The following is a 26,203-nucleotide window of genomic DNA, read 5'->3' as shown; positions in this document are numbered from 1 at the left end:
GAACGTGCAGACTCCGCACAGACAGTGACCCAAGCCGGGAATCGAACCCGGGTCCCTAACGCTGTGATGCAACAATGCTAATCACTGTGCTACCATGCTGCCCCTTGCATTAATGCTGGTCTTTTGTAATATTAATACATCAAGAGTCATTGGACTTTGGCTGCAGTTATCTGCTGCTTTTTCTCTAATATCAACAACTTAGTGCTGGATTGTATCTGACTGTTAACTTTTAACAATCTTGCTTGTTTTTTAGGTCTAATTATTGATTAATCAAAGAGATCCTGATGGTAATTTTTAACAGAACATACTCACAGAAGTCATGAATAGATCAGTAAAGTGCCCATCGCGGAAATGGCGGGATCTAAAGCAGACCCAGGTTTTGTTCTAAAGAGGTAGCCTGTGCCAAAGTAAAAGGCCCAAGAATCAATAGCAATGGGGCTCGATTCAGCCAAATGGGAACAAAGTCCCATAGCAAACTTGTTTAGCCACGTGTTCCCTGGCGCTCACAGCGCCGAGAAGCACCTGGCTATTCAACGTACACAGCCCTGTTTTGTACACTGGGCAACTCACTCGCTGGAACTCCCCAGTGTAGCAACAGGTTGTGACCCCGATCTCTGAGACTCCCGAAGCAACCTCTGACCACCTCCAGCCTAAACACACCTGGGAGGTCATTCACCCCCTCCCCCCCACGCATCCCCCTGAACACCCACGCAGGGCACCCTCAGCTCGATGGCACGCACACAAAAAATGCCAGTGTGGCACCTTGGCAGAGCCAATCTGGCAGCCTGGCAGTGCCCATGCCAGCTGGCAATGCCACCAGAGCACCTTGGCAGTACCAGGCTGGCACCCAGATGGCACTGCCAAGGTGCCAGGCTTGCACTGCCCAGATGCCCTGGTGGCACCAGCAGTGCCAAGGCACTACCCTGTCCAAAGGTCTGGTCTCTGTTTGTGGGGACCTACTTTATTCATAAAATTTATCATAAACTTTACAGAACATTTCAAATTGTCTTGACTGTGCATTTCCATCTGAGTTACATTCATTTGTCTTTCTTCAATTCAATTGGGATAACGTTACACACGTATCCTACTAGAAGTTACAGTTCTTTCTTAAATATTTACATTGCTTTGTTTCTTTCATACATTGTGGTATTGAAGACCCGGACCGAGGGACTTTACACTGTTGCCAACCCCTCGGTGTACATTTGCTGGTAAGACCTTACACAGTGGTCTTTCCCCATTGCGCCTTGGCGGCAGCTGCCCCAAGCTTGAGTGCGTCCCTCAGCACGTAGTCCTGGACCTTGGAATGTGCCAGTCTGCAACACTCGGTCGAGGACAATTCTTTGCACTGGAAGATCAGCACGTTTCGGGCAGACCAAAGAGCGTCTTTCACCGAGTTGATGACCTTCCAGCAGCAGTTGATATTTGTCTCGGTGTGTGTCCCTGGAAACAGTCCGTAGAGCACAGAGTCCTGTGTTACAGAGCTGCTCGGGATGAACCTTGACAGATACCACTGCATCTCACTCCAGACCTGCTTTGCAAAGGCACATTCCACAAGGAGGTGTGTGACTGTCTCATTTCCCCCACAGCCACTCCGAGGGCAGCGTGCATTGATGCTGAGCCTTCGGGTGTACATGAAGAATCTAACAGGGAGGGCCCTTCTCACCACCAGCCAAGCTAGGTCTTGGTGCTTGTTTGAAAGTTCTGGTGATGAGGCGTTCTGCCAGATGACTCTGACAGTCTGCTCAGGGAACCATCCAACGTCCTCCACAGTCTCCTTTTCTCTGAGGGTCTCGAGGACATTACGTGCTGACCACTGCTTCATTGCTTTGTGGTCAAAGGTGTTTTTCTTCAAAAATGTTTCCACGAAGGACAGGTGTTTCGGCACGGTCCAACTGCTTGGAGCGTTCCGCGGCAATGAGGCCAGGCCCATCCTTCGCAACACCGGGGACAGGTAGAACCTCAATATGTAGTGACACTTGGTGTTTGCATTCCCGGGGTCTAAGCACAGCTTGATGCAGTTTGTTTGTGGGGACCAATACTGAAAAGTACTCGCTCAAGGTCTCCAGGCGAAGGGAATGAATCCTAAGGCCTAAGGTACTTCGGGAAACTGCACATTGGAGTGAGACTAACTGCCTCACTTTAATATGCAGATTTGCCAAAACATGATCCTGCCCATTGTGGGCAGGGTTTACATTGCCTCGTCTCGCGAGATCACCTTGGACCTTGCGAAGTGTTGCGACTTGGGTAGGTCCCGGGAGCAGGGTCTCTCAGCTTTTATCAGCCACGCTGCACTCCGGCGAGCTGCTTTTCCGGTTCAGCGTGGCCATTGGATCACGCGCAAGGTTTCTTAAGCCTTCTTGCAACAATTGGGACAAGCTTGTCACACCTCACCAAGCAGTTTGCCTGATGGGTGATGGACCACATGCCTCACCAGTAGCCATACCATGAAAGGTCCAGAAGGGGAATTTGGAACAATCCACTTGTGGGGATGGATGGATGGGGAGGTGCCTATCGCAACTTCTGCAGAAGTATTCCTGCTCCATATGGTTCTGTAAGAAGCTAACAAAATATATAATAATACTTTTCTTCACTTGGCAGCCACAGGGAGAGACCACTGCAAAAGCCTAGGCGAGGGTGGCCTTGCATCTGACCCACCTATTGGGTAATGAATATGTAAAAGAGGTACTATAACAGGTCCTTTAATTAGAAAACTAATTTACAAATGTATTAGGAATCCCAACAAGCTTGCCAGTGTGCCAAATGGCTGTGGAGATTGGATGCAGACCATTTCACTGCCAAATTGATATCCTCAGCACCATATTAGGCCTAATGAGCTGGTGCATCACATACCAATTTCTACCCTGCTTTAATGGTCTCGCTGTGGCTACATTCAACAAAGTGATGATTGAAACTGGGTCATGTTTTCGAAAATCTAACAATTTCACTGCGTTTAAGTCCCAAATATATTTGAATATAAAGGTCTGAACTTGTTGCTGGACTAGTAATCCAGAGACCCAGGGTGATGTTCTGGGCACCGGGTTTGAACCTCACCATGGCAGGTGGCGGATATTAAACTCAATTTATAAAAATCTGGAATTAAAAGTCTAATGATGGCCATGAAACCATTGTTGAGTGTCGTAAAGTTGACTAATGTCCTTTTCAGGAAGGAAATCTGCCATCCTTACCTGGTCTGGCCTACATGTGACTCCAGATCCACAGAAACTCTTTCATGCCCTCTGAAATGGCCCAGCAAGCCACTCAGTTGTATTCAAACCGCTACAAAAATACAAAAAAGGAATGAAACCGGATGGGCCACCTAACATCGACCCAGCTCCAGAAACAAAAACGGCAAATCCAGTCCTGCCGACCCTGCAAAGCCCTCCTCACTAACATCTGGGGGCTTGTGCCAAAGTTGGGAGAGCTGTCTCACAGACTACTCAAGCAACAGCCTGACATAATCATACTCACAGAATCATACCTTACAGAGAATGTCCCAGCTACCATTCCTGGGTATGTCCTGTCTCACCGGCAGGACAGACCCAGCAGAGGTGGCAGCACAGTGGTATACAGTCAGGAGGGAGTTTTCCTGGGAGTCCTCAACATCAGCTCTGGACCCCATGAAGACTCATGGCTTCAGATTAAACATGGGCAAGGAAACCTCCTGCTCTGGGCAACACGGTAGCACAGTGGTTAGCACAGTTGCTCCAGGATCCCAGGTTCGATTCCCAGCTTGGGTCTCTGTCTGTGCAGAGTCTGCACGTTCTCCCCGTGTATGCATGGGTCTCCTCCCACAACCCAAAGATGAGCAGGTTAGGTGGATTGGCCATGATAAATTGCTGTTAGTGTCCAAAAAGGTTAGGTGGGGTTACTGGGTTACGGGGATAGGATGGAGACGTGGGTTTAAGTAGGGTGCTCTTTCCAAGGGCCGTGCAGACTCCATGGGTTGAATGGCCTCCTTCTGCACAGTAAATTCTATTATCTAAGATTACCACGTACCGTCCACCATCAGTTGATGAATCAGTACTTCTTGTTGAACACCTCTTGGAGGAAGTACTGAGGGTGAGAAGGATGCATAATACTCTGGGTGGGGGACTTCAATGTCCATCACCAAGAGTGGCTCGGTAGTACCACCACAGACCAAGCTGGTCGGGTCCTAATGGACATAGCTGCTAGACTGGGACTGCAGCAGTTGGTGAGGGAGTCAACAAGAGGGAAAAATATACTTGATCTCATCTTCACTAATCTTCCTGCTGCCAATGCATCTGTCCATGACAGTATCGCTGGAAGTGACCAAACAAGGTCCCATCTTCACATTGTGGGATGCCCTCCATAGTGTTGTTTGGCACAACTTCCCTGCTAAATGGGTTAGATGTCAAACAGAGCTAGCAACACAGGACTGGGCATACGTGAGGCGCTGTGGGCCATCAGCAGCAGCAGAATTTTATTCAACCAAAATCTGCAACCTCATGGCCAAGCATATCCCCCACTCTACCATTACCACCAAGCCAGGGGATCAACCTTGATTCAATGAAGAGTGAAGCCCGGCATACCAAGAACAACACCAGCATACCTAAAAATGAGGTGTCAACCTGATGAAGCTACAACAAAGGATTACTTGTGTGCCAAACAGCATAAGCTGCATGTAATAGACAGAGCTAAGCGATTCCACAATAAACACATTTGTTGTCCTGCCAAATCCAGCCATGAATGGTGGTGGACAATTAAACAACTCACTAGAGGAGGAGGCTGCACAAATATCCCCATCATCAATGATGGAGGAGCCAACACTACTGTGCAAAAGATGTGGCTGAGGCATTCACAACAATCTTCAGCCAGATATGCCAAGTGAATGATCCATCTCTGTCTCCTCCAGAGGTCCCCAATATCACAGATGGCAATCTTCAACAATACGTGATATCAAGAAATGGTTGAAGGCACTAGATACTGCAAAGGCTATGGGCCCTGACAATATTCCGGCAATAGTGCTCCAGAACTTGCCGCACCCCTAGCCAAGCTGTTCCAGTACAGCTACAACACTGGCATCTACCCGGCAATGTGTAAAATTGTCCAGGTGTGTCCTGTACAGAAGAAAAAGAACAAATCCAACCCAACCAATTGCTGCCCTATCAGTCTTCTCTCCATCATCAGCAAAGTGATGGAGGAGTCATCAACAGTGCTATTAAGTGACACGTACTCAGCAATAACCTCCTCACGTACACTCAGTTTGGATTCTTCCAGGATCACCCGGCTCCTGACCTCATTACAGCCTTAGTTCAAACATGGACAAAAGAGCTGAATGCCAGAGGTGAGGTGAGAGTGTCTGCCCTTGACATCAAGGAAGTATTTGACCGAGTATATCATCAAGGAGCCTGAGCAAAACTGGAGTCAATGGGAATCAGGGAGAAAACTCTTCACTGGTTGCAGTCATTCCTGGCATGAAGGAATATCATTGTGGTGGTTGAAGGCCAATCATCCCAGCTCGGGAACATCACTGAAAGATTTCCTCAGGGTAGTGTCCAAGGCCCAACCATCTTCAGTTGCTCCATCAATGATCTCCCTTCCATCATAAGGTCAGAAGTGGGGATGTTCGCAGATTACTGCACAATGTTCAGCACCATTTGCGACTCCTCAGATAATAAAGCAGTCCATGTCCAAATGCAGCATGACCTGGACAATATCCAGGCTTGGGCTGACAAGTGGCAAGCAACATTCGTGCCAAACAAGGACCATGCAATGACCATCTCCCAAAAGCGAGGATCTAGCCATCGCCCTTGATATTAAATGGCATTACCATCGCTGAATCCCCCACTATCAACATCCTGGGGGTTACCATTGATCAAAAACTGAACATCAATACTGTGGCTACCAGAGCAGATAAAAGGCTAGGAATCCTGCAATGAGCAACTAACCTCCTGATGCCGTTTATAACTGTGGACAGCAAAGATTTGTTTGTTTGACTAAACGAATGATTAATTCACCCCCTGATGCCGTTTGTTACTGTGGACAGCAAACATTTGTATGTTTGACTCATCTAATGTGAGCCTGTCCCTCATCTACAAAGCACAAGTCAGGAGTGTAATGGAATACTCTCCATTGACTGAATGAGTGCAGCTCCAACAACACTCAAGAAGCCTGACACCATCCAGGACAAAGCAGCCCGCTTGATTCCTTCCTCTCCCAGAAACATTCAATCCCTTCACCACCGACAAGATGCACTGCAGTAACTCGCAGCACCTTCTAAACCCACGACCACTACCAACTAGAAGTACAAGAGCAGCAAATACCAGCGAACTCCATTACCTGGGGGTTCCCCTCCAAGTCATTCACCACCCCGACTTGGAAATATATTGCCGGTCTTTCACTGCCCTGGAACTCCCTCCCTAACAGCAAAATATAGATAGATTGGAGAGTTGTGCAGAGAAATGGCAGATGGAGTTCAATCCGGGCAAATGCGAGGTGATGCATTTTGGAAGATGTAATACAAGAGCGGATTATACGGTCAATGGAAGAGTCTTGGGGAAAATTGGATGTACAGCGAGATCTGGGAGTTCAGGTCCATTGTACCCTGAAGGTAGCAACGCAGGTCGATAGAGTGGTCAAGAAGGCATACAGCATGCTTGCCTTCATCGGACGGGGTATTGAGTACAAGAGGCGTCAGGTCATGTTACAGTTGTATAGGACTTTGGTTAGGCCACATTTGGAATACTGCGTGCAGTTCTGGTCACCACATTACCAGCAGCGCCGGCCCTAGGGTTGCTGGCGCCCCGGGCAAGCTGAACTTCGGCGCCCTTGGGGGGGGGGGGGGGGGGGGGGGGGGGGGGTGGACCCGAGGGCGGGGTGGGCGGACCCGAGGGCGGGGCGGGGGGGGGCGGACCCGAGGGCGGGGCGGGGGCGGACCCGAGGGGGGGGCGGACCCGAGCGGACCGAGCGGGGGGGGGGGGGGGGGGGGGGGGGGGGGGCGGACCGAGCGGGGGGGGTCGCCCTGGGGGAGGGCGGCCACCGCGCATGCGCTGGTTGGCACCGGCCCAACTGCGCATGCGCGGGATCCGAGTCTCTGGCGCCCCCTAGCACATGGCGCCCCGGGCGACTGCCCGAGTTGCCGGTGCCTTGAGCCGGCCCTGATTACCAGAAGGATGTGGATGCTTTAGAGAGGGTGCAGAGGAGGTTCACCAGGATGTTGCCTGGTATGGAGGGTGCTAGCTATGAAGAAAGGTTGAGTAGATTAGGATTGTTTTTGTTGGTAAGACACAGGTTGAGGGGGAACCTGATTGAGGTCTACAAAATTATGAGAGGTATGGACAGGGTGGATAGCAACAAGCTTTTTCCAAGAGTGTGGGTGTCAACTACAATGGGTGACGATTTCAAGGTGAGAGGGGGAAAGTTTAAGGGAGATGTGCGTGGGAAGTTTTGTACGCAGAGGGTGGTGGGTGCCTGGAACGCTTTGCCAGCAGAGGTGGTAGAGGCGGGCACGATAGCATCATTTAAGATGCATCTGGACAGATACATGAACGGGTGGGGAACAGAGGGAAGTAGATCCTTGGAAAATAGGCGACAGGTTTAGATAAAGGATCTGGATCGGTGCAGGCTGGAAGGGCCGAAGGGCCTGTTCCTGTGCTGTAATTTTCTTTGTTCTTTGTTCTAACAGCACTATGGGTGTATCTGCACCCCAGGGACTGTAGCAGTTCAAGAAGGCAGCTCATCCCCATGTTCTGAAGGACATCTAGGGCTGTGCAATAAATACTTACCTAACCAGCAACGCCCACATCCCATAAATGAATAAAACAATAAATAAAAGGGACAGATTTCCTGAAAAACTGTCACCAGGCTTCAAGTAATATTAACCTCAGTATAGTGTGATTCCATAAGATATGAAATATAACCCCTCTGCCTCAGCCTGTTTTTTTCCTTAACTGTAAGATAGCGACAATTCATTCCGAACAAAAAGCTTTTCTACTGTGAAGACATTAGGTTAGTTGAACAAACAAATGCTTGCTGTCCACAGTAACTAACAGCATCAGCCCTTAGCAACACAATGCCCCAGCACTTTACGAATTCCAAGACTGCTTACAGAATGACACGACCCACATGGGAACGATGTTACTTTTGAGCAATAGCTGATCACTGATTATACACAAAGAACTCTGTCAGGATTCTACATATAGAATGTAGACAGAAAGCATTTTATAACATGTTGCCATCATTTGTTCCTGCTTGGTAAAGTTCAGGTTAATCACAGGCACCACTCCTTGGTTAGGCACACACACATTCCTGAGTGGTGGTTGTTACAACATGTCACGTTGTTCAGTCAGATTGAACACAGACAGACAGCTTCCACCCTGTCTTCAGCAACTACTGACACTTTCTGATCTCAGAGAATGGTTCAGAGTCTGACCAACACCACCCACCACCCCCACGTGCACCATATTTTTAATGCCCGGTTTGAGTTCACTTACCTTTTCTTCTTCTAAAACAGACTCTCGTGGTTTGTCACCTACTTTCCATGCACTTTAATGGAACTTCCTGAAGCACAAGATTTAGAACAATCTGTGGCAGGTGAATGCTGGGAAGCAGGCCAAAGGTCATCGCTTCAGCGTCAGGGATCAAATTACAGACTGAGCAACTCTGCCAGCACATACAGCAGTGTCTTAGGATAAGCAAAAAAACAGTCCTGCCTTAAGGATCAGCTATCATTTGTTTTGCTTTCTCTTTTATTAATTTCTCCCCTCCCCTTAATGAATTTGACACATCTGTCAATTTTCTTTTTCAAAGGGTATGCGCTAAATGTTTATTTTATAGTGACGAACATTATAACCTTTCTGTAGAGTCCGTACCCTGCTTTTCAACAAATTTCCAAAAATAAGGACATAACTTTGATCATTTGATCAATTGTTGGCAAGCATCAATGAAACAGATAATATGGATAACTAACAATGGTTCATGATTAGGGGTACTTCTCAACAAAATCCAAAATTGAACATTTCCACCATCCCTGCAAAACTTTAAATGTAAACTTCAAAGTGACCATCAAGGTGATATAAAATGCAGCAAATCTGTGACTTCAAATCTGCAATAATCGATTACAGACCAACATCCATTGGGCTTCAGAAGACAGGACTTTCCTTCATTATCTCCTAGATTAAGTTACAGCCTGACAGCGATAGGGCAGCACAAGTGGTAAAGCCACAGAAGCGAGGAAACATTCCTTCTATAAATAAAATTATTTTTTTTAAATCTAGCTTATATTCCACATAGTTTGCTTAAAGACCAGTTCTGCTGAAAACCTACGGCCTGAAATAGTAACCTCATGTTTCTCCCTCCACAGATATAGCCTGACCCGCTGTGTGTTTCCAGCATTTCCTGTTTTTAAAGACCCTCGTATCCAGTCCACATCATAATTGTGGGGAAGCCCAGAATGGATCAGAAGGGGCAGCACGGTGGCACAGTGGTGAGCATTGCTGCCTCACAGCACCGAGGTCCCAGGTTCAATCCCGGCCCTGGGTCACAGTCCATGTGGAGTTTGCACATTCTACCCGTGTTTGCATAGGCCTCACCACCACAACCCAAAGATATGCAGGGTAGGCGGATTGGCCATGCTAAATTGCTCCTTAATTGGAAAAAATGAATTGGGTACTCTAAGTTTATTTTTTAAAAGTATGGATCAGATGCTGATTTCCACACTGCCTATTTTCAACGATTTGAAGAGATTAATCTTCAGTGTTCTTGAATAAAAGGATAATTTATGATGAAAATAAATTTGTCCTTTGTGCGCACAAGTTTCTAAAATAAATAGTGACATTTTCAAAATACCTCAACCCAGTTTAACATGTTTGGTAATAGATGAAAGCTGCACTCCCAGCAGAATTTCTGCCACAAGACCATCAGCAACATGCACAATGCTTTAGATCAGTTCTCCTGATTCCCTAACTCCCGGGGGTGAAATTCCTTTTTGAACAAAACAAAGACTTGAGATTGCCTGGTTTTCAGGAAGGCACAGCGGCACAGAGGTTAGCACTGCTGCCTCACGCCACTGAGGTCCTGGGATTGATCCCGGCCCCGGGTGACTGTCTGTGTGGAGTTTGCACATTCTCCCCAGGTCTGCATAGGTCTCACCCCCTACAACACAAAAAGATGTGCCGGGTAGGTGGATTGGCCACGCTAAATTGCCCCTTACTTGGGAAACAAAAGAACTGGTTTAAAAAAAGAGATTGCCTAGTTATCTCTGTAATGAAAAACTTACTCACCCAATTGCAACCTCACGAATCCTATGCATCAAAGTCGCACATTTACATAAGGTTCATTAATATTATGGAAGAGGTTGTCATTTTTCAATTTTTCATTAGAAGAATTCCTAACTCCACAACAACAATCTGTATTTGCACAACATCTTTAATGTACTAAAATGTTGCTATAGAACCATAGGACCACACAAAAGTTATGGCATAGAAGGAGGCCATTCAGCCCACCGTGTCTGTACCGGCCAAAAAAGAGAGTAAATAAAAGATTATTGCCGCTCATTTTAATCAAACTTTCCAGCACCCAATCCATAATCTTGCAGGTCACAGTCAGGTGCAGAACCAGATGCCTTTTAATTGAGTTGAGCATTTCAGCCTCAACCCACCAATTTGAATTCCTCGCACCCTTCACCCTCTGGGTGAAAAATGTTTTCCTCATGTTCCCTCTAATCCCTCTACCAGTCACCTTAAATCTATGCCGCCTGATAATTGACCTCTTTGTGTCTCAGCATTTCACAGGAACTCCAGATAGTTGCCTTCTGATTATCGTGTCCTGACAACTCCCAATTCCTTATCCTGTGGAGATGATATTTTGCATTGGCCTCCTGCTTAAATACATTTATGATTTCACTCAAAATACTAAATGAAGAAAATCTAATGACATTTGCTTACGCGTTTGCTGCACATAAAAATTAATTTTACAGATACCTCTCAGCTCCTGACGACTGTCAGTAAAGGGTTCATTTTTCACCTTATTTACCAGCAGCTCATGTTGGAAATTTGGGCGTGAGCTGTGTATGATCTGCAAACTATTTCATTCTAAATTAAGTTATTGATGTGGTGGGCATGCCAAGTGGAATAGCCTAACCTCATCAATCAAGTACTCTTGGTAGATAATCTTCGTAGGCACCTACCAACCCCACTTCTCCATTACACCCTTATCCTTCTGAGCCTCTGCATTTTATTTGAGGGTATAAACTCACCGAAATACATGTCCCAAACCTGGATAGAACTGCATTTTCCCACAAACCCTTAATTCAAGCCAATTCACACTTGCGGATTAGCTCTCATCATTAAAACATCAGCAAGCCAATTAGAAACCATTACTGCCAAAGACAATGCACAAAGTGCAGACTGAACAAGTATTATGGTTCAGGAAGAGCTCATTTAAAGGAAACATTCTGTATTGGGGTGCCTTCTAGTGGCGAATCCAGTTTTGTGCCTTGAATTGCTCTGTTCAGCTCACATGCATGAAGCCATAATTATTTGGATGCTCTACGCAGATAAAGTTTATACACAGGTTGTCAGCCTTTTTTAAAATTTGGACGTGAGCCCAGTGAATTCCATTTTAGCTGACAACACATAAACCACATGCCATTAGTCTTTATTCAGTTCTTCATGACAGTTTGATTCCAAACACTTTTCATTATGCTTTCCAAATGTTCATTCCATCTTGCGTTGAAGGTAGTTACTGATACTGACTGGGCATGCCTCACTAAATGCTAACCGCCTTTTAATACCATGTCTGAGTGAACATTCTTCCTGTGTGAGTCTCGGCAGTAATTAGCAACAAGCTTTAACACTGGCGAATGGATCTCAGCTGACCTGATCTTGTCTACATGAATGTCCACACAGAACATAGAACATAGAAAAATACAGCATAGAACAGGCCTTTCGGCCCACTATGTTGTGCCGAACTTTTGTCCTAGATTAAGAACAAATTAATCTACACCCCATCATTCTACCGTAATCCATGTACCTATCCAATAGTCGCTTGAAGATCCCTAATGTTTCCGACTCAACTTTACTTCCACAGGCAGTGCATTCCATGCCCCCACTGCTCTCTGGGTAGAGAACCACTGACATCCCCCCTATATCTTCCACCATTCACCTTAAATTTATGTCCCCTTGTAATGGTTTGTTCCACCCGGGGAAAAAGTCTCTGACTGTCTACTCTATCTATTCCCCTGATCATCTTATAAACCTCTATTAAGTCGCCCCTCATCCTTCTCCATTCTAATGAGAAAAAACCAAGCACCCTTAACCTTTCCTCGTAAGACCTACTCTCCATTCCAGGCAACATCCTGGTAAATCTCCTTTGCAGTGGATTTAGGTGGATTGTTTTTCAGCCTGGATGAAAGACCAAGTTCCCCATGCCATTCTGACTAAAGCTATGATTTTATTTCTCAGAAGGGTTATGAACAATGAGAAAAATCAAGAACATTAGCCCAGAAATTGGTCTCCACGGTGACCATTTTTCAGGCATTATTCAGACTACAGTAAGGACCCAACTTGTTGGCATATTTCCTTTTCCAATGAAGGGGCAATTTTTTTTTTTAGAATCCCTACAGTATAGAAGGAGGCCATTCAGCCCATCGAGTCTGCACCGACCCTTTGAAAGACCACACTACCTATGCCCAATTCTCCACCCTACTCTTGCAACTCAACCCTAACAGGCAATTTAGCATGGCCAATCCACCTAACCTGCACATCTTTGGGATTTAGCGTGGCCAGTCCACGTACCCAGCACATCTTTTTGGGTTATGGGGGATGAGACCCAAGCAGACATGAGGAGAATGTGCAAACTCCACATGGACAGTCACCCAGGGCAGGCATCGAACCTTGCTCCTCGATGCTGTCTTGTTATGCTCTTAGCGTAGCATAAGCTGCTTCCTTGATGTTCAGACATCAAAGGAAGGTTCAGACATGGAGATAACTTCAACACGTTTATTAAACTATTTACAATTCTCCTACTAGGGTTCGCCACTACTGTTAATCCTTCTATAGCTACTCAGGCTGACAAACCAGTCTGCTAATCCACGTGGTGGGTGTGATCAACCCTGTGTCTGTACTCACTAACTGTCTCCACTGGAAAGAGGAAGATCATGTGTGTTGTGTCCTTTATATATGGGTTGGTGTAATGCCCGCCCGTGGTAGTGTCACCTCTGTGTGTATCGTGAATGCCCATTGGTCATGTCCTATCTTACTGACCTATTGGTTGAGTGTCTCTGTGTCGTGTCTCTGGTGCCCCCTCTAGTGTCTAGCTAGTCTACATGTATTTACATTAACCCCTTGTGTATTTACAGTGGTGCATATCACCACATCCCCCTTTTTTCGTGTTACATATTTTCTGTACACTTAAAGAAAAGTGAACAAAAAACAGGTAGATAAGCGATGCTCTGTACAAGTTATGAGAACAGTCATCAAACAATAAGTCCAACTCCTATGTAGGAGTCCAAAACCCATCAATCATCATGGTTGAATGTCTTTCTTGTTGGGTTGGTGAGTTGATGATTTTGACGGTGGCATGTCCTTGTACGACATCAGTGTCCCAGTGCATCAGGAACCAATAAGTGGTCAAATCACTTTGTTATCTGATTTGGAGTCTTTTTTTTCTTCCGATGCTTGTGATAGCGATGTTGGATGGCATCTGTCCTGAAAGCCAGCTTGCCTGTTGGTAGTGCAGCACACGTGAATTGGGAAGATGCATCGTCCTGCCATGGTATGCACCGAGCTGAGCAGTAACAGTGTCCCTCATGGGCAGAGTTGTATCATGTCGTACCAGTCATGCTTGCTGTCGACGATGTTGCCTTTGGTACGGGTTTCATAGGTTGTGATGTTGTGTTGGATGGTTCTGTTGTTGTGTTTGCTGCGCTCAAGGACCACACTCTGTGGATAATGCGAGTCCTTCACACAGTTACTCGTGTCAGCGTGCTTTGTGGCATCTGCTGTTTTCTTGACCATGCCGTCACTGAGTTCGCGGCGCTCCCCGTCTGGAGTCATGTCCGGCTTACTTGAATCAGCGTTGGCGTTTGGTTGCTCCCCATCTGGAGCCTGGTCTGTTTCACCTGAGTCAGCGTTGGTTTGTCGAAGCTCCCTGTCTGGAGTCATAGCAGGTTCACTGGAGTCGGCTGAGATTTCTTGATGCTCCATGTCTGGAGTTTAAACATTCAGGAATGCATTTGCTTGTGGAGAGGCTCGAGCGAATGAGGTTTGAAGTAACCTGGTGTCACCGGAGTCACCAGTGGTCTCACTGTGATCGTCAAATGCCTCTGTACACAATAGCTGAGATCTGTCACATTGCACATCTTGTATGGGAAGTGTGATGCTGTCGTCACTTGTCTCACATACAGTGGGTAGAGCCTCAGTAGCTTCTTGTTGTTCACTTGAGCTGGGTAGACTGTCAGAGTCTTCTTCTGGTGGCTCAAACAATGTGGGTGGACTGTCATAGTCTCTTTGTTGTTCACTTGAGCTTGGTAGACTGTCATTGTCTTGCTGTTGTTCACTTGAGCATGGCAGACTTGCATTGTCTGCTGCTGGTTGCTCTTGCCCCTGACTGAAAAGTCCAAGGTCAGCCCGCCCACCCTATCTGGGAGGAAGTTGCACTCTAGAGAACTGCCACCCTATCGGTCGTCCCAGAATTGAATAGTGGCCACTGCTGGTGAGTCCCCGGGGAAGAAGTGTTATGGGTGCCAGACTTCAGGCATTGTGTCTGCTTGTCAGATCCCAGTGAGGGAGGGGCAGGGGTTGGTGGCCATGTTTCCGAGGTCTGGCTGGGGTGGGTGGGGGTGGGGGACGGGGATGGTGGTGGTGGTGCTCTGATGGGAACAGGAGAACCTCCAAAGGAGGTAATTCCCTTCCTATATGACAGTAGCCTGCATAATATAGCAGTGGAGGTGGAATGAGGCTCTTAAGTGGTCATTAACTGGCTGCTTAAGAGCCTCAATAGGCCCAAGGACAGGCAAGCTGCCTGACGGCCTTCTCTTTTTTTTTTTTTTTTTTAAATTTAGATTACCCAATTATTTTTTATATTAAGGGGCAATTTAGCGTGGCCAATCCACCTACTCTGCACATTTTTGGGTTGTGGGGGCGAAACCCACACAGACACGGGGAGAATGTGCAAACTCCACACGGACAGTATCCCAGAGCCGGGATCGAACCTGGGACCTCAGCGCCGTGAGGCGGTTGTGCTCACCACTAGGCCACCGTGCTGCCTTCTGACGGCCTTCTCAACCTGACAGGTCGGGTGAGGGCAGGAACATGGCAGGCAGGCCACCTGTTTTATTTTATGAGCTCTCCCGCCTTCAAATATGCCAGTGGGGGATAATAAAATTCAGCCCCATATTGGGTCAGCTTAAACAGGAGGCATCCTTTGCCCATGCCTGATGCAGACATTAGTTCTTTCTCAAGTACAAATAAGTAGCCTAACGCCTGCTTGGCATCTGTCCTTGACTGGTTTGTCTTGAGGCATTGAAGGTTGCACTTTGGGAAACCAGCCCTAGGGGTTGACTTCAATAAAGAAGGTAAGCAACCTCAATAAAAGCACTCCTTCTCTTACTGACCCCACATTCAATCCCCACCTTCAGATCATCCCGGGTCCCAGGCCCCCAATCCGAACGATGCCTCTGCTTCCTTCCTGACACCATCTCCCAGATGCCACAACCAGCACAAAACATGGTACAAGCCTCGACACTTGATCTATTGGCCCCAATCCTCAACAATTGCATGAGAACCATGCATGAGAACAGCAGCCGAAGCATGGATTTATCTTTCTTCATGTTTTTCCAGCAATACTGAAGAGAGAGCTGAGGCCCAGTGTCTGGAGAGTGCCCGGGTTCAGCATTCAGGCACAGTAGAGGGGAGGGGAGCTACAGGGGCCTCAATGCCACCCCGTCCATGCTTTAAAAGGTTTGGCCTAACTTCTAGGCTCCTGACTGAACTTCTTCTGCTTCAAAGCAGAGAGCATTGAGGCCAATAACTGTATACCTTATCCCCTGGCTGAAATCAGCCAACTCAGCCCAAGCGTACAGATCAAATCAGGAATCTTTGATCTGTACAGCTTAGTACCAGCCGTATTCCTGAAAGTATCATCACATAACCCACACTTCCAACTACCTGTCCCTGGCACTCCTAGCATTGGTATCCGAACATCACATTTGTAATGAAAGCGACATGTGAATCTAATACGCAACATTGGCAGCTTACAAGTTGCAACGGAAAACCATTTTAAAGTGCAGTTATGCATTTGGCCCATGCATTGCATCTGCACGCAATCTCCGCAGGAGGCATGTGCAGTATTTGTTTGCTTTTAGCCAGTGTTACTGATGTCTCTTTGCTATAAGCTGACCTTTGCCATTTTGCATCAGTGCAAATCTGAGTGAGTGGATCAGCAAAATATTACACTCTGCTCCATCCAACAACTGTTCCTTCACAGTTGCTTTATGCTCGGTTCCATGCACTTAATAAGCTCCTGAAATACGAGAACTCTGGATGATAGAAACTGTTGCGAAATAGATTTGCAGATGAGAAACAGCAAGCCATGCAAATTTCCAGTCAAACGCAAGAGGTTACTGCAACATGCCATATTACAATACCTGTATGGTCTCCTGATTTGGTGGTAATGAGGTGAATGTGGCTGCATCAGGAGCCTTTGGCTAAAAAATTGAATCAAAATGTAAATAGATGAACAAGCTTGACCAGCCAAATGTAATGTAGCATCGGTACCACACAAATTTAATTTATTAACAACGGAATTTCAAGCGTTGGAATCATAATTTTTAATCAGTAGACGCATAAACAAATTGAAAAGACATGACTAGGTGACTGACAAGTTTTTTTATTGTTTCTAAATACAATCTGATCAGATAAACCTCATTGATGTGCATGATTACAGTACTTGCCCCTGGCATCATTGAAACAAGTGACAAAAATTTTTTCCCGCTCTTCACACTCCCCAAGCGAGCAAAGATCTGAAAAACGTGATTCATCGGAAAAAGCGGGAAATGTGTGCAGCCCTGTGCAAAGTGCATTTTGTACATTAGTATTCTGCATTGTGCAGTGGGTGGGCCCAGGCTGTCTCACGGTTTCAGTTTAAAGGTGCTGTGTAGAAGTGAGGTGGATCAGCAACTTTGGGTTTAGGGAAAATGGTGAGCAGCTCATCTCAGTCTGTTTTCACAGGACACCCACCAAATAACTTAAAGCTACCCTGACAGATGCCCATGTCCATATCATCGGCAGCACCAAGAAGGAGCATGAAATTTGGTGATGCAGGAGTCCCTGAGTACATCTCCCTGTCCAGCCAGTATTCGGTTCTAAATGTTGATGAGAGGGATGGTTCATCTGAGAAAGGCAGCCAGAGCCAGGTCTATGGCACAGATGTTGTTTTAGTTGTACAAGGTCGGGAAGGGAGGGGGCACAAAGAAGTCTAAATGTGCAACAGTGACTGGACATTTGATAGTTTGGGGAATAGACAGGCTTTTCTGCAGTTGGGGGGGGGGGGGGGGGGGGGGGGGGGGGGGGGGGGGCACAGCAGGGGTGAACAGCCAGTGCCCATGCTCTGCACCAGTACTAATCACATTAAAAAAGAGGGTGTTGGTCCTACGGGCAGAATTTAGAGAGCTATGTAGGAAATGAACAATCAGGGCCACAAAAGTGGTCATCTCTGGAGTACTTTTGATGCCGCAAGCAGGTGAGTAAACAAATGGGAGAATAGAGTAGATGAACACATGGCTGGAGAGATCGTGCAGGCTTTAAGTTCTTGGGACATTGGGATCTGTTCTAGGGAACATGGAATTTGTACATGGCCGATATGTTGCACTTAAACAGAACCAGGACCAATTTCCTTGCTGGGCAATTGCTAATGCTATTGGTGAGAGTGTAAACTAGCTTGGAAGGGGTGTGGGAACCAGGAGCTAAAACTAGAGAGAGTTTGAAGATGTACTGAATATTGGGAGAGAGAGGTGCTAGAGTAGGAAATACTAAGGTAATAGGTGGGTTCAGCATAAGAGGAAAGTAATAAGTTAGGGTTACAGAGCATGTATGTGAATGCACGGTGCATGGTACTGGGTGTTAAATATTCCTGGATACAATATTTCAAGATGTTCAGGAAAGATAGGAGAGGAAGCGGGATGGCAGTTCTGATGAAAGAGAATATTGCAGCGCTAGAGAGAGAGAGAGAGAATGTCCCACAGGAGTCAAGAGCAGAATCTATCAGGTTAAAGCAAATTAATAAAAAAGATGCAGTTGCATAGCTCAGTGTAGCCAAGAAACCACCAACGAGCAGAAAATGTCCAGAGGAACAAATGTGAAAGGAAATTACAAAGAAGTACAAGAGTTATATAGTAGTTATAACGGTATGTTCCCCAATGATCTGATTATAAACTGGGATAGTAGTAGTATAATGGGCAGAGAGGAGAAACAATTCCTCAAGTGTGTTCAGGAGAATGTTCTACAGCTATATGTTTCCCTTTTAATGAGAAAACAGGCACTGCTGGACCTGGTTCTTGGGAATGTGGGGGGGGGGGCAATGGGTCATGTGTAAGTAGGGGTGCATTGTTCATTGGTTTAGATTGGCTATAGAAAAGGACAAGGGCCAATCCAGAATGAGAATAATTAACTGGGGGAAAGTTAAGTTCAATGGGGTGAGAATGGCTGTGATCCAGAAAAATAAGAATCAAAGATTAGCCTGCAAAACTCTCACCGGGCAATGGGCTGGCTGCCTTTAAAGAAGACAGAGTTTAAGAACACTCAAGATACATTTCCATAAAGGTGAGAGGAAGGGCAAACAAATCCAGATCTCCCTAGACAATAGAAGAAATAGCCATTCCACCAAAGCAGGACAAGTGTGCTTATAACAGGCGTCAGGTTAGATAGTACAATTGAGAACCAGGCCGAATGCAAGTTAGTTTAACCTCAGTTTGGGGGAAGCTTTTGAAATGGTAACTCAGGAGCAAATGAGGCATTTGGGCAAATGTACAGGAAAGACAACATGGAGCTGTTCAGGTCAAAGCACGGTGTGTTTCTCCGTCTCCACCCCGCTGGTAGAGGGGTCGCCGAGCCGGCGGAGAACCCAGTGGGGTAGGGGGGTGGGGGGTGAAAACTTGTGATGTTCCGGTCTGCAGATGGCAGTGGCATCGAGGTTCATGCCCCGCGTCAGCGGGAGAATGCAAATGGGTCATAATTACCCATTTGCATCCTATTCATGGGCTGTACATCAGATTCCCCACTCCTCCGTGACTTTCCAGCCCTCTGCATCGGGATTCACACAGGTATGGATCGGTGCTAGCATTTGCCAGCATTGCCCTGGCATGGTTTCCCTTGTGGTGGGCCAAGGGGGTATGTATTTTAGGTAGGTGCCCTCACCAGAGACCTCCACCAGAAGCCCTCACCAGAGATCCATACCAAAGACCCCATCAGAGTACCCAATCCGAGACCCTCCCCACCAGATATCCCCCAAATCAGAGAACACCCTCCCCATATCAGGAAACCCCCCCATAGCAGAGGACACCCTCATATCAGAGAACCCCCATAACAGGGAACCCCCATAGTAGAGAACCCCCCCCCTCCACCAAAGCAGAGTATCCCCTTCCCCTCCCCTCACATAGCAGAGAATCCCCCATCAGTCACTCCTGCCTAGAGGCTAATGAACAGTCCAGACAGAAACAGTGAAATAAATCATGTTTTTTTTTCACTCATCTGTGCCTTACACCTGCTGCCTCAGAAAGTGCCAAAAGCACAGCAGAAGGCTTTAAACCCCACAGATCCTTTGATCTGCAAGGCTTCTCCATTCATTTCAAAGATAAATATCTTTTGGTAGCCTGCAATTGACAGCTTCCAGACAGCCAGATGTCTGGGTTGTTTATTTTTGTCTCCCTTCACACTTAATGCATCTCAAGTAGTCTGTTAAGTGTGACTTCCGGTGGTAGCCAAGAGCTGATCAGTCGCACACAAGGTGGCTCCTACTTGGAGGATTTGGTTTCAGCTTTTTCTACCCAGTTAATGGGTGTTTTTTGTGCAAAAAGTATGAAGTGAGTGGAGAGGGGAGGTTTCTCCTCCAGGGTGGAATGTTGGCGGGTTATCACGCCCAGTAAATGTTGATTAAAAATCGCAGCTCAAGAGTTGGAGGACAGGCGTGGCGCTGCACCAATGGAAAAAATGGCAGAGGGGGAAGGGTCGTCGTCTGCCACAATGCCTGTGGAGCAGTTGATGAACTTTATCAAGGGGGAGTTTCAGCAACAGAGAAAGGGGATGCAGGAGGACTGGTCCAAAGTTATTGAGGGAGCCGTAGCCCCTCTTCACGGGACATTGGATCAGGTGGAGGAACACCTGGAGTCACAAGGTGCAAGAGGGGGAAAGGGCGATGCCAGGCCATTATGGTTGGATCGTGTCATTGGAGGCAGATACGGCGATGCTGGGGGTAATCTACAAGATGCTGAGGGGGAAGGTGGATGACCAGGAGAATCAGTCCAGGCGGTAGAATTTGTGAATTGCAGGTCTGCCGGAGGGTGTGGAGGAAGCGAGTGCCACAGGCCACATTTCCAAGATGTTCAAGCAGCTGATTGACGTGGGATCTTCACAAAGACCCTAGAGCTGGATCATGCCCATCGGTCACTACGACAGAGGCGAGGGTTGGGGAGCCGCCGTAGATGGTGTTTGTACATATGCACAAGTTCCAGGAAAAGGAGAAGATTCTGAGGTTGGCGAAGGCAACTCGAGAGTGCAGCTGGGAGGGGAATTGGATCCGGATTTACCAAGACATTCAGGCAGACCTGGTCAAACGGATGGGAGTGTTTAATAAGGCCAAAGTGGGTCTTTCTGAGCAAGTTTGTACCCGGCCAAACTTTGAGTGACTTTCAAGCGCATGGAGCATAGATTGGGGAAGGGCTAGAGTTGAGAATTTATTGGGCGCGATTCTCCGCCCCCCACGACGGGTCGGAGAATAGCGGGAGGGCCTTCCCGACATTTTTGCCGCCCTCCCGCTATTCTCCTCCCCCCCCCCGCCCAACTCCCGACACGAATCGCTGCCGCCGTTTTTTTACGGCTGGCAGCGATTCACAGCTGATAGATGGGCTGAAGTCCCAGCCCTTTACGCTGTTTTTAACGAACGGCAAACACACCTGGTCTGGCCGTTCGTAAAAACGGCGGGAACAACTCGCTTTTTATAACCATGGCACCGATTGGCACGGCAGTACCACAGCCGTGCCAAGGGTGCCATGGGCCCGCGATCGGTGGGCACCGATCGCGGGCAGCGGGCCCGATGCCCGCGCACTATTTCTCCTTCCGCCGCCCCGCAGTATCCATTCGCGGGGCGGCTGAGGGGCATCCCGGCCCGCGCATGCGCGGGTTTCGCGCAAATACGCGATGATGTCATCCGCGCATGCGCGGGTTGGAGTCTTCCAATCCGCGCATGCGCGGCTGACGTCATATGACGCGTCAGCCGGCGCTAACTCCGGCAAGCGGGCTTAACGAAATTCGTTCATCCCGTGATGCCGGAGCTTACGGCGTCGGGCTGCTAGCCCCGACCGAGGACCAGAATCGGTTCCCGGTCGGGAAGGGGCGCGCTGGCGTCAAACCCGCCCGGGTTTGACGCCAGCCTTACGATTTCTCCCGTTTTGGGAGAATCGCGCCCATTGTGTTTCATGGCTTTTTATGTATATACTAGTTTTGTAATTGACATGTTTTCTCTTTCGAAAATGTTGGTTTTGTATTGGGTGGGTCGATGGGAGGATGGTTCCGAGTTTTGGGTCAGTTTTGGATCTCTTTTGGTGGAAACTTTCCCGACTCTTTTTTTGTTATTAAGGAGTAACATGCATGTGCAATATTTGTAAGAGTTCGGGTATCTTTTTGTTGGTTTGCATTACTCTCGGCCGATGAACACATGGTACGAAGTTTTGGGTTGTGTACTCCTGCTGGAGCGAGGGCGAGAGGGGGCACTGGAAGGGGGGGGAAACATTTTGAAAGGGTATGGCAGTGGGAGCAGAGTGGGGGAGTGATAGTTTAGGTGGTTTGGGAGGGGTCCATTATGTTGATCTCCAGGTGGGAGTTGCTATGCTGGCAGGGCATGCTAGTAAACGGAAGCAGTGTTGGGACTGGGCTGTGGCGGGTAGTCAAAGGGGGTGTTAGAAGGTGAGGGGGTGAGGGGACAGATGGGTTGGAGAATGGGGGAGAGGTTTGGGGGGGGGTAGGGCAGAGGATCTGGTGACGCAGATTACTTTCTGGTTGGGTTTAGGAAAGAATGGTGGAGCAGTAATTTTGGGAGGCCCCAGGTTAGCGGGGAGCTGGATGGTTGGGTGGGATCTGCACTAGTTGGGATTGGTGGACCTTAGCAAAGACGAGGGGTCAGAAGCCCCCTGTGAGGATAGTAATGTGGAACGTGCGAGGTCCAAATGGTCCGGTTAAACGATCTCCAGTGTTCACGCACCTAAAACGTTTAAGGGCAGATGTGGTGTTCCTTCAGGAGACACATCGGTAGGTAAAGGACCAGATGCAATTAAGCAAGGCATGGGTGGGGCAGACAGTCCAGTAGGGTTTGACTCTAAGTTGAGGGGGTTGCGATCCTGTTTATTAAAAAGGTGGCATTTACGGTGGTCAGGGAAGTGTGGGACCTGGGGGAGGGGAGGAGTGGGGGGAGTGACGGTGAGTGGGGTCCTGATGGGGGTTTTAGTTAATGTATCTGCACCCAATTGGGACTTTGTGAAAAAGCTGTTAGTGTCCATCCTGATTCACATTAGTTGATAATGCGGCGCAATTTTAATTGTGTTTTGGACCCTAGGCTAGATAGGTTCAACCTCAAATCAATGGTCAGGTCGGGGATGGCAAAAGCTGGGGGTATTTATGGATCAGATGGAGGGGGCGGACCCATGGAGGCTTATGCACCCGGAAGAGAGGAAGTGAGTATTCCGTCTTCTCCCATGTACATTGGGTATACTCTTACATTCATTGTTTTTGTGGAGGGGAAGTCGGTGCTGTTGGAGGTCGTGGGGGAGGAATAATGCACCACATTATGTGGGTGTGAGGTTCAAAGTGGGGCGGGCACAGAGACCAGGGTGAAAACTTGATTCAGCACCCCTGCCAGCTGAGAAATTCTGCGAGAAGGTGACATTGGCGATAAAAAAAACTCTGTGGAGCCTAATCAGAATGGGGAGGCATTGAAGGCAGTGGTCCGGGAGGAGGTAATGTCTTCTGAGGCCAACATGGATAAAGTTGAGAGTGAGGAGAGGCAGAGGTTGGTGGATGCTATTGTAGATGTGGATCGGCGGAACTCAGTGGTCTTGACTAGGGAGCTGTTGGCTGAAAGGAAAAAACTGCAGGGGCAGTTTGACCTATTGATGACAGCTAAGATGGTGGGTCAGCTTCGCTGCTCAAGGGAGGTTCAGTATGAGTATGGGGAGATGGCTAGTCGGCAGATAGCCCATCAGTTAAGATGGCAGGCGGCTGCACGGGAGATTGCACTGATGAGGGAGGCAGAAAGAGAGTTGGTGATGACGCCGGAAAGAATCAATGATGAATTTAAGGCCTTCTATCGGGGGCTGTATAGATCTGAGCCCCGGGGGAGAATGTGGATATGGGGCATTTTTTCATGGGTTGGTGTTTCTGCAGGTGGAGAATGGGAAGAGACAGGGTTTGAAGGCACCATTGGGGTTTCAGGAGATAATGGAGTGTGTAAGATTGATGCAATCGGGGAAGGCACCGGGGCCGGTAGAATTTTATAAACAGTTTTTGACAGAGTAGGTGCCCCATCTACTGGATATGGACAGTAAGTCGTTGGCGCAGAGGGAATTGCCGGCCACATTTGCGAAAGTTTCTATTTCTTTGATCCCTAAAAAGGATAAGGACCCAATAGAGTGTGGGTCTTGTAAATATATTGGCGAGGTGGTTGGAAGGATGTGTGCCGGATGTGGCCTCAGAGGACCAGATGGGGTTTGTAAAGGGGCTGCAGTTGTCAAGGAACATCAGGGGGTTTTTGAATGTTGTAACGTGGTACAGTGCCGGAGGTTAGCATATCAATGGATGCAGAGAAGGCTTTTGACAGGGTAGAATGGAGATACCTGTTTGAGATCCTGAGGAGATTTGGGCTTGGACCAATGTTTATTTCATGGGTGTGGTCACTGTATGCATCCCCCACGGCAAGTGTGGGGATGAACGCGATGAATTAGGGGTATTTTTGGTTGCATAAGGGAACAAGACAAGGATGCCCGCTGTCCCCATTGCTGTTTGCATTGGCTATTGAGCCCTTGGCTATTGTGCTGCAGGTTTCCAGAGAGTAGAAGGGCATTGTGAGGGGTGGTAAGGAGCATGGGATGCCGCTGTGTGTGGATGATTTATCGTTATACATTTCTAACCCATGGGGAAAATAATGGACGTACTGGGGAAGTTTGGTGCATTTTCTGAGTATAAATTGAATGTGGCAAAAAGTGACATGTTTCCGGTGAACGCCCAGGGGAGGAGTGTGAATTTGGGAGCCCTGCCATTCAAGCTGGCCAGGGTAAGGTTTCGGTATCTGGGTATTCAAATGGCTTATGACTGGGCCACAATTCACGAATGGAACCTGGCCAGTCTGGTAGAGAGGGTCAAAGGGGATTTGAAGAAGTGGGCTGCCCTGCCACTGTCTCTGGCAGGGAGGGTACAGGCCGTGAAGTTGAACGTTTGGCCGAGTTTTGTATTTGTTTTCAGTCCCTTCCAATATACCTTCCTGAGGCGTTTTTCGGAGGGTGGATAAATTAAATTCAGAATTTGTTTGGGCAGGCAAGATGCCGAGGACTCTGAGTACCCTTTTGTAGAGAGGCAGGCGGTGATCCCAAGCCTGTTGTACTATTATTGATTTGATTTGATTTATTGTCACATGTATTAGTATACAGTGAAAAGTATTGTTTCTTGCATGCTGTACAAACAATGCATATCATACATAGGGAAGGAAGGAGAGACTGCAGAATATAATGTTACAGTTATAGCAAGGTGTAGAGAAAAGATCAACTTAATACGAGGTAGGTCCATTCAAAAGTCTGATGGCAGCAGGGAAGAAGCTGTTCTTGAGTCGGTTGGTACGTGACCTCAAACTTTAGTATCTTTTTCCTGACAGAAGGTGGAAGAAGGGTGCGTGGGGTCCTTAATTATGCTGGCTGTCTTTCCGAGACAGCGGGAATTATAAAGAGTCAATGAATGGGAGGCTGGTTTGCGTGATGGATTCAGCTACATTCACGGCCTTTTGTAGTTTCCTGCGGTCTTGGGCAGAGCAGGCCCCATATCAAGCTGTGATACAACCAGAAAGAATGCTTTCTGTGGTGCATCTCTAGAAGTTGGTGAGAGTCGTAGCTGACATGCCAAATTTCCTTAGTCTTCTGAGAAAGTAGAGTCATTGGTGAGCTTTCTTAACTATAGTGTCGGCATGGGGGGGGGGGAGATCAGGACACGTTGTTGGTGATCTGTACACCTAAAAACTTGAAGCTCTCGACTCTTTCTACTTTGTTCACATTGATGTGCACAGGGGCATGTTCTCCACTATGCTTCCTGAAGTCGATGACACTCTCCTTCGTTTTGTTGACATTGAGGGAGAGATTATTATCATCGCACCAGTTTTATTGACATTGAGGGAGAGATTATTATCATCGCACCAGTGGAGAAGGTGAGATGCTGGGGCGGTTGGGGGGGGGGGGGGGGGTCAGAATGGGTGCAAGTGGAGGAGGCCTCATGTGTGGGGGTGAGCTTGAGTGTCCTAGTGATGGCCCCGCTCCCGTTCTCCCCAGCTAGATGCACGTGCAGTCCCATCATTATTTCATCTCTCAGAATATGGAATCAGTTGAGGCGGCACTTTGGTATAGGAAGTAAGTCGGCCCCAATATGTGGGAACCACAGGTTTATTCAAGGAGGGTTGGATGCAATATATAGGAGTTGATATAGGGAAGGGATACAGTGGGTTTGGGAGCTGTTTATAGAGGGCAGGTTCGCGAGACTACCGGAATTGCAGGAGAAGTTCATGTTGCCAAGGGGGAGCCAATTCCGATACGTGCAAAACTCCGGACCTGAAAGTAAGAAGCTGCCCTTGTTCCCTCAGCTGCGAAAGCATACACTGTTAGTTAAGTTGTTAACTCAGGATGAGCTGGGGTGGGGTGGAGGGGGAAATTGGGGACATTTACGGATGGTTTGTGGAGACAGAGAATGAACCAGTTGAGGGTATAGGTGGAAATGGGAGGAGG

General features: G+C 47.7%; 1 protein-coding gene across 2 annotated transcripts in view; it reads right to left on the bottom strand.

Annotated features, from left to right (window-relative positions):
- LOC119950753 overlaps positions 1 to 26,203 on the bottom strand; it is a 354,917-nt gene that overhangs the window by 302,119 nt on the left and 26,595 nt on the right. Inside the window, exon 3 of one of the 2 annotated variants that reach the window (XM_038773466.1) lies at positions 16,607 to 16,666. In XM_038773466.1, the coding sequence (XP_038629394.1) occupies positions 16,607 to 16,666 (60 nt within the window). Of the gene's footprint in view, positions 1 to 8,453; positions 8,559 to 16,606; positions 16,667 to 26,203 lie in introns of those variants that run through there. The other variant, XM_038773467.1, reaches the window with a different exon arrangement.

Source organism: Scyliorhinus canicula, chromosome 16 (genome assembly GCF_902713615.1).
Source record: "Scyliorhinus canicula chromosome 16, sScyCan1.1, whole genome shotgun sequence".
NCBI lineage: Eukaryota > Metazoa > Chordata > Chondrichthyes > Carcharhiniformes > Scyliorhinidae > Scyliorhinus > Scyliorhinus canicula.
This window is presented reverse-complemented; position numbering and strand designations above follow the sequence as displayed.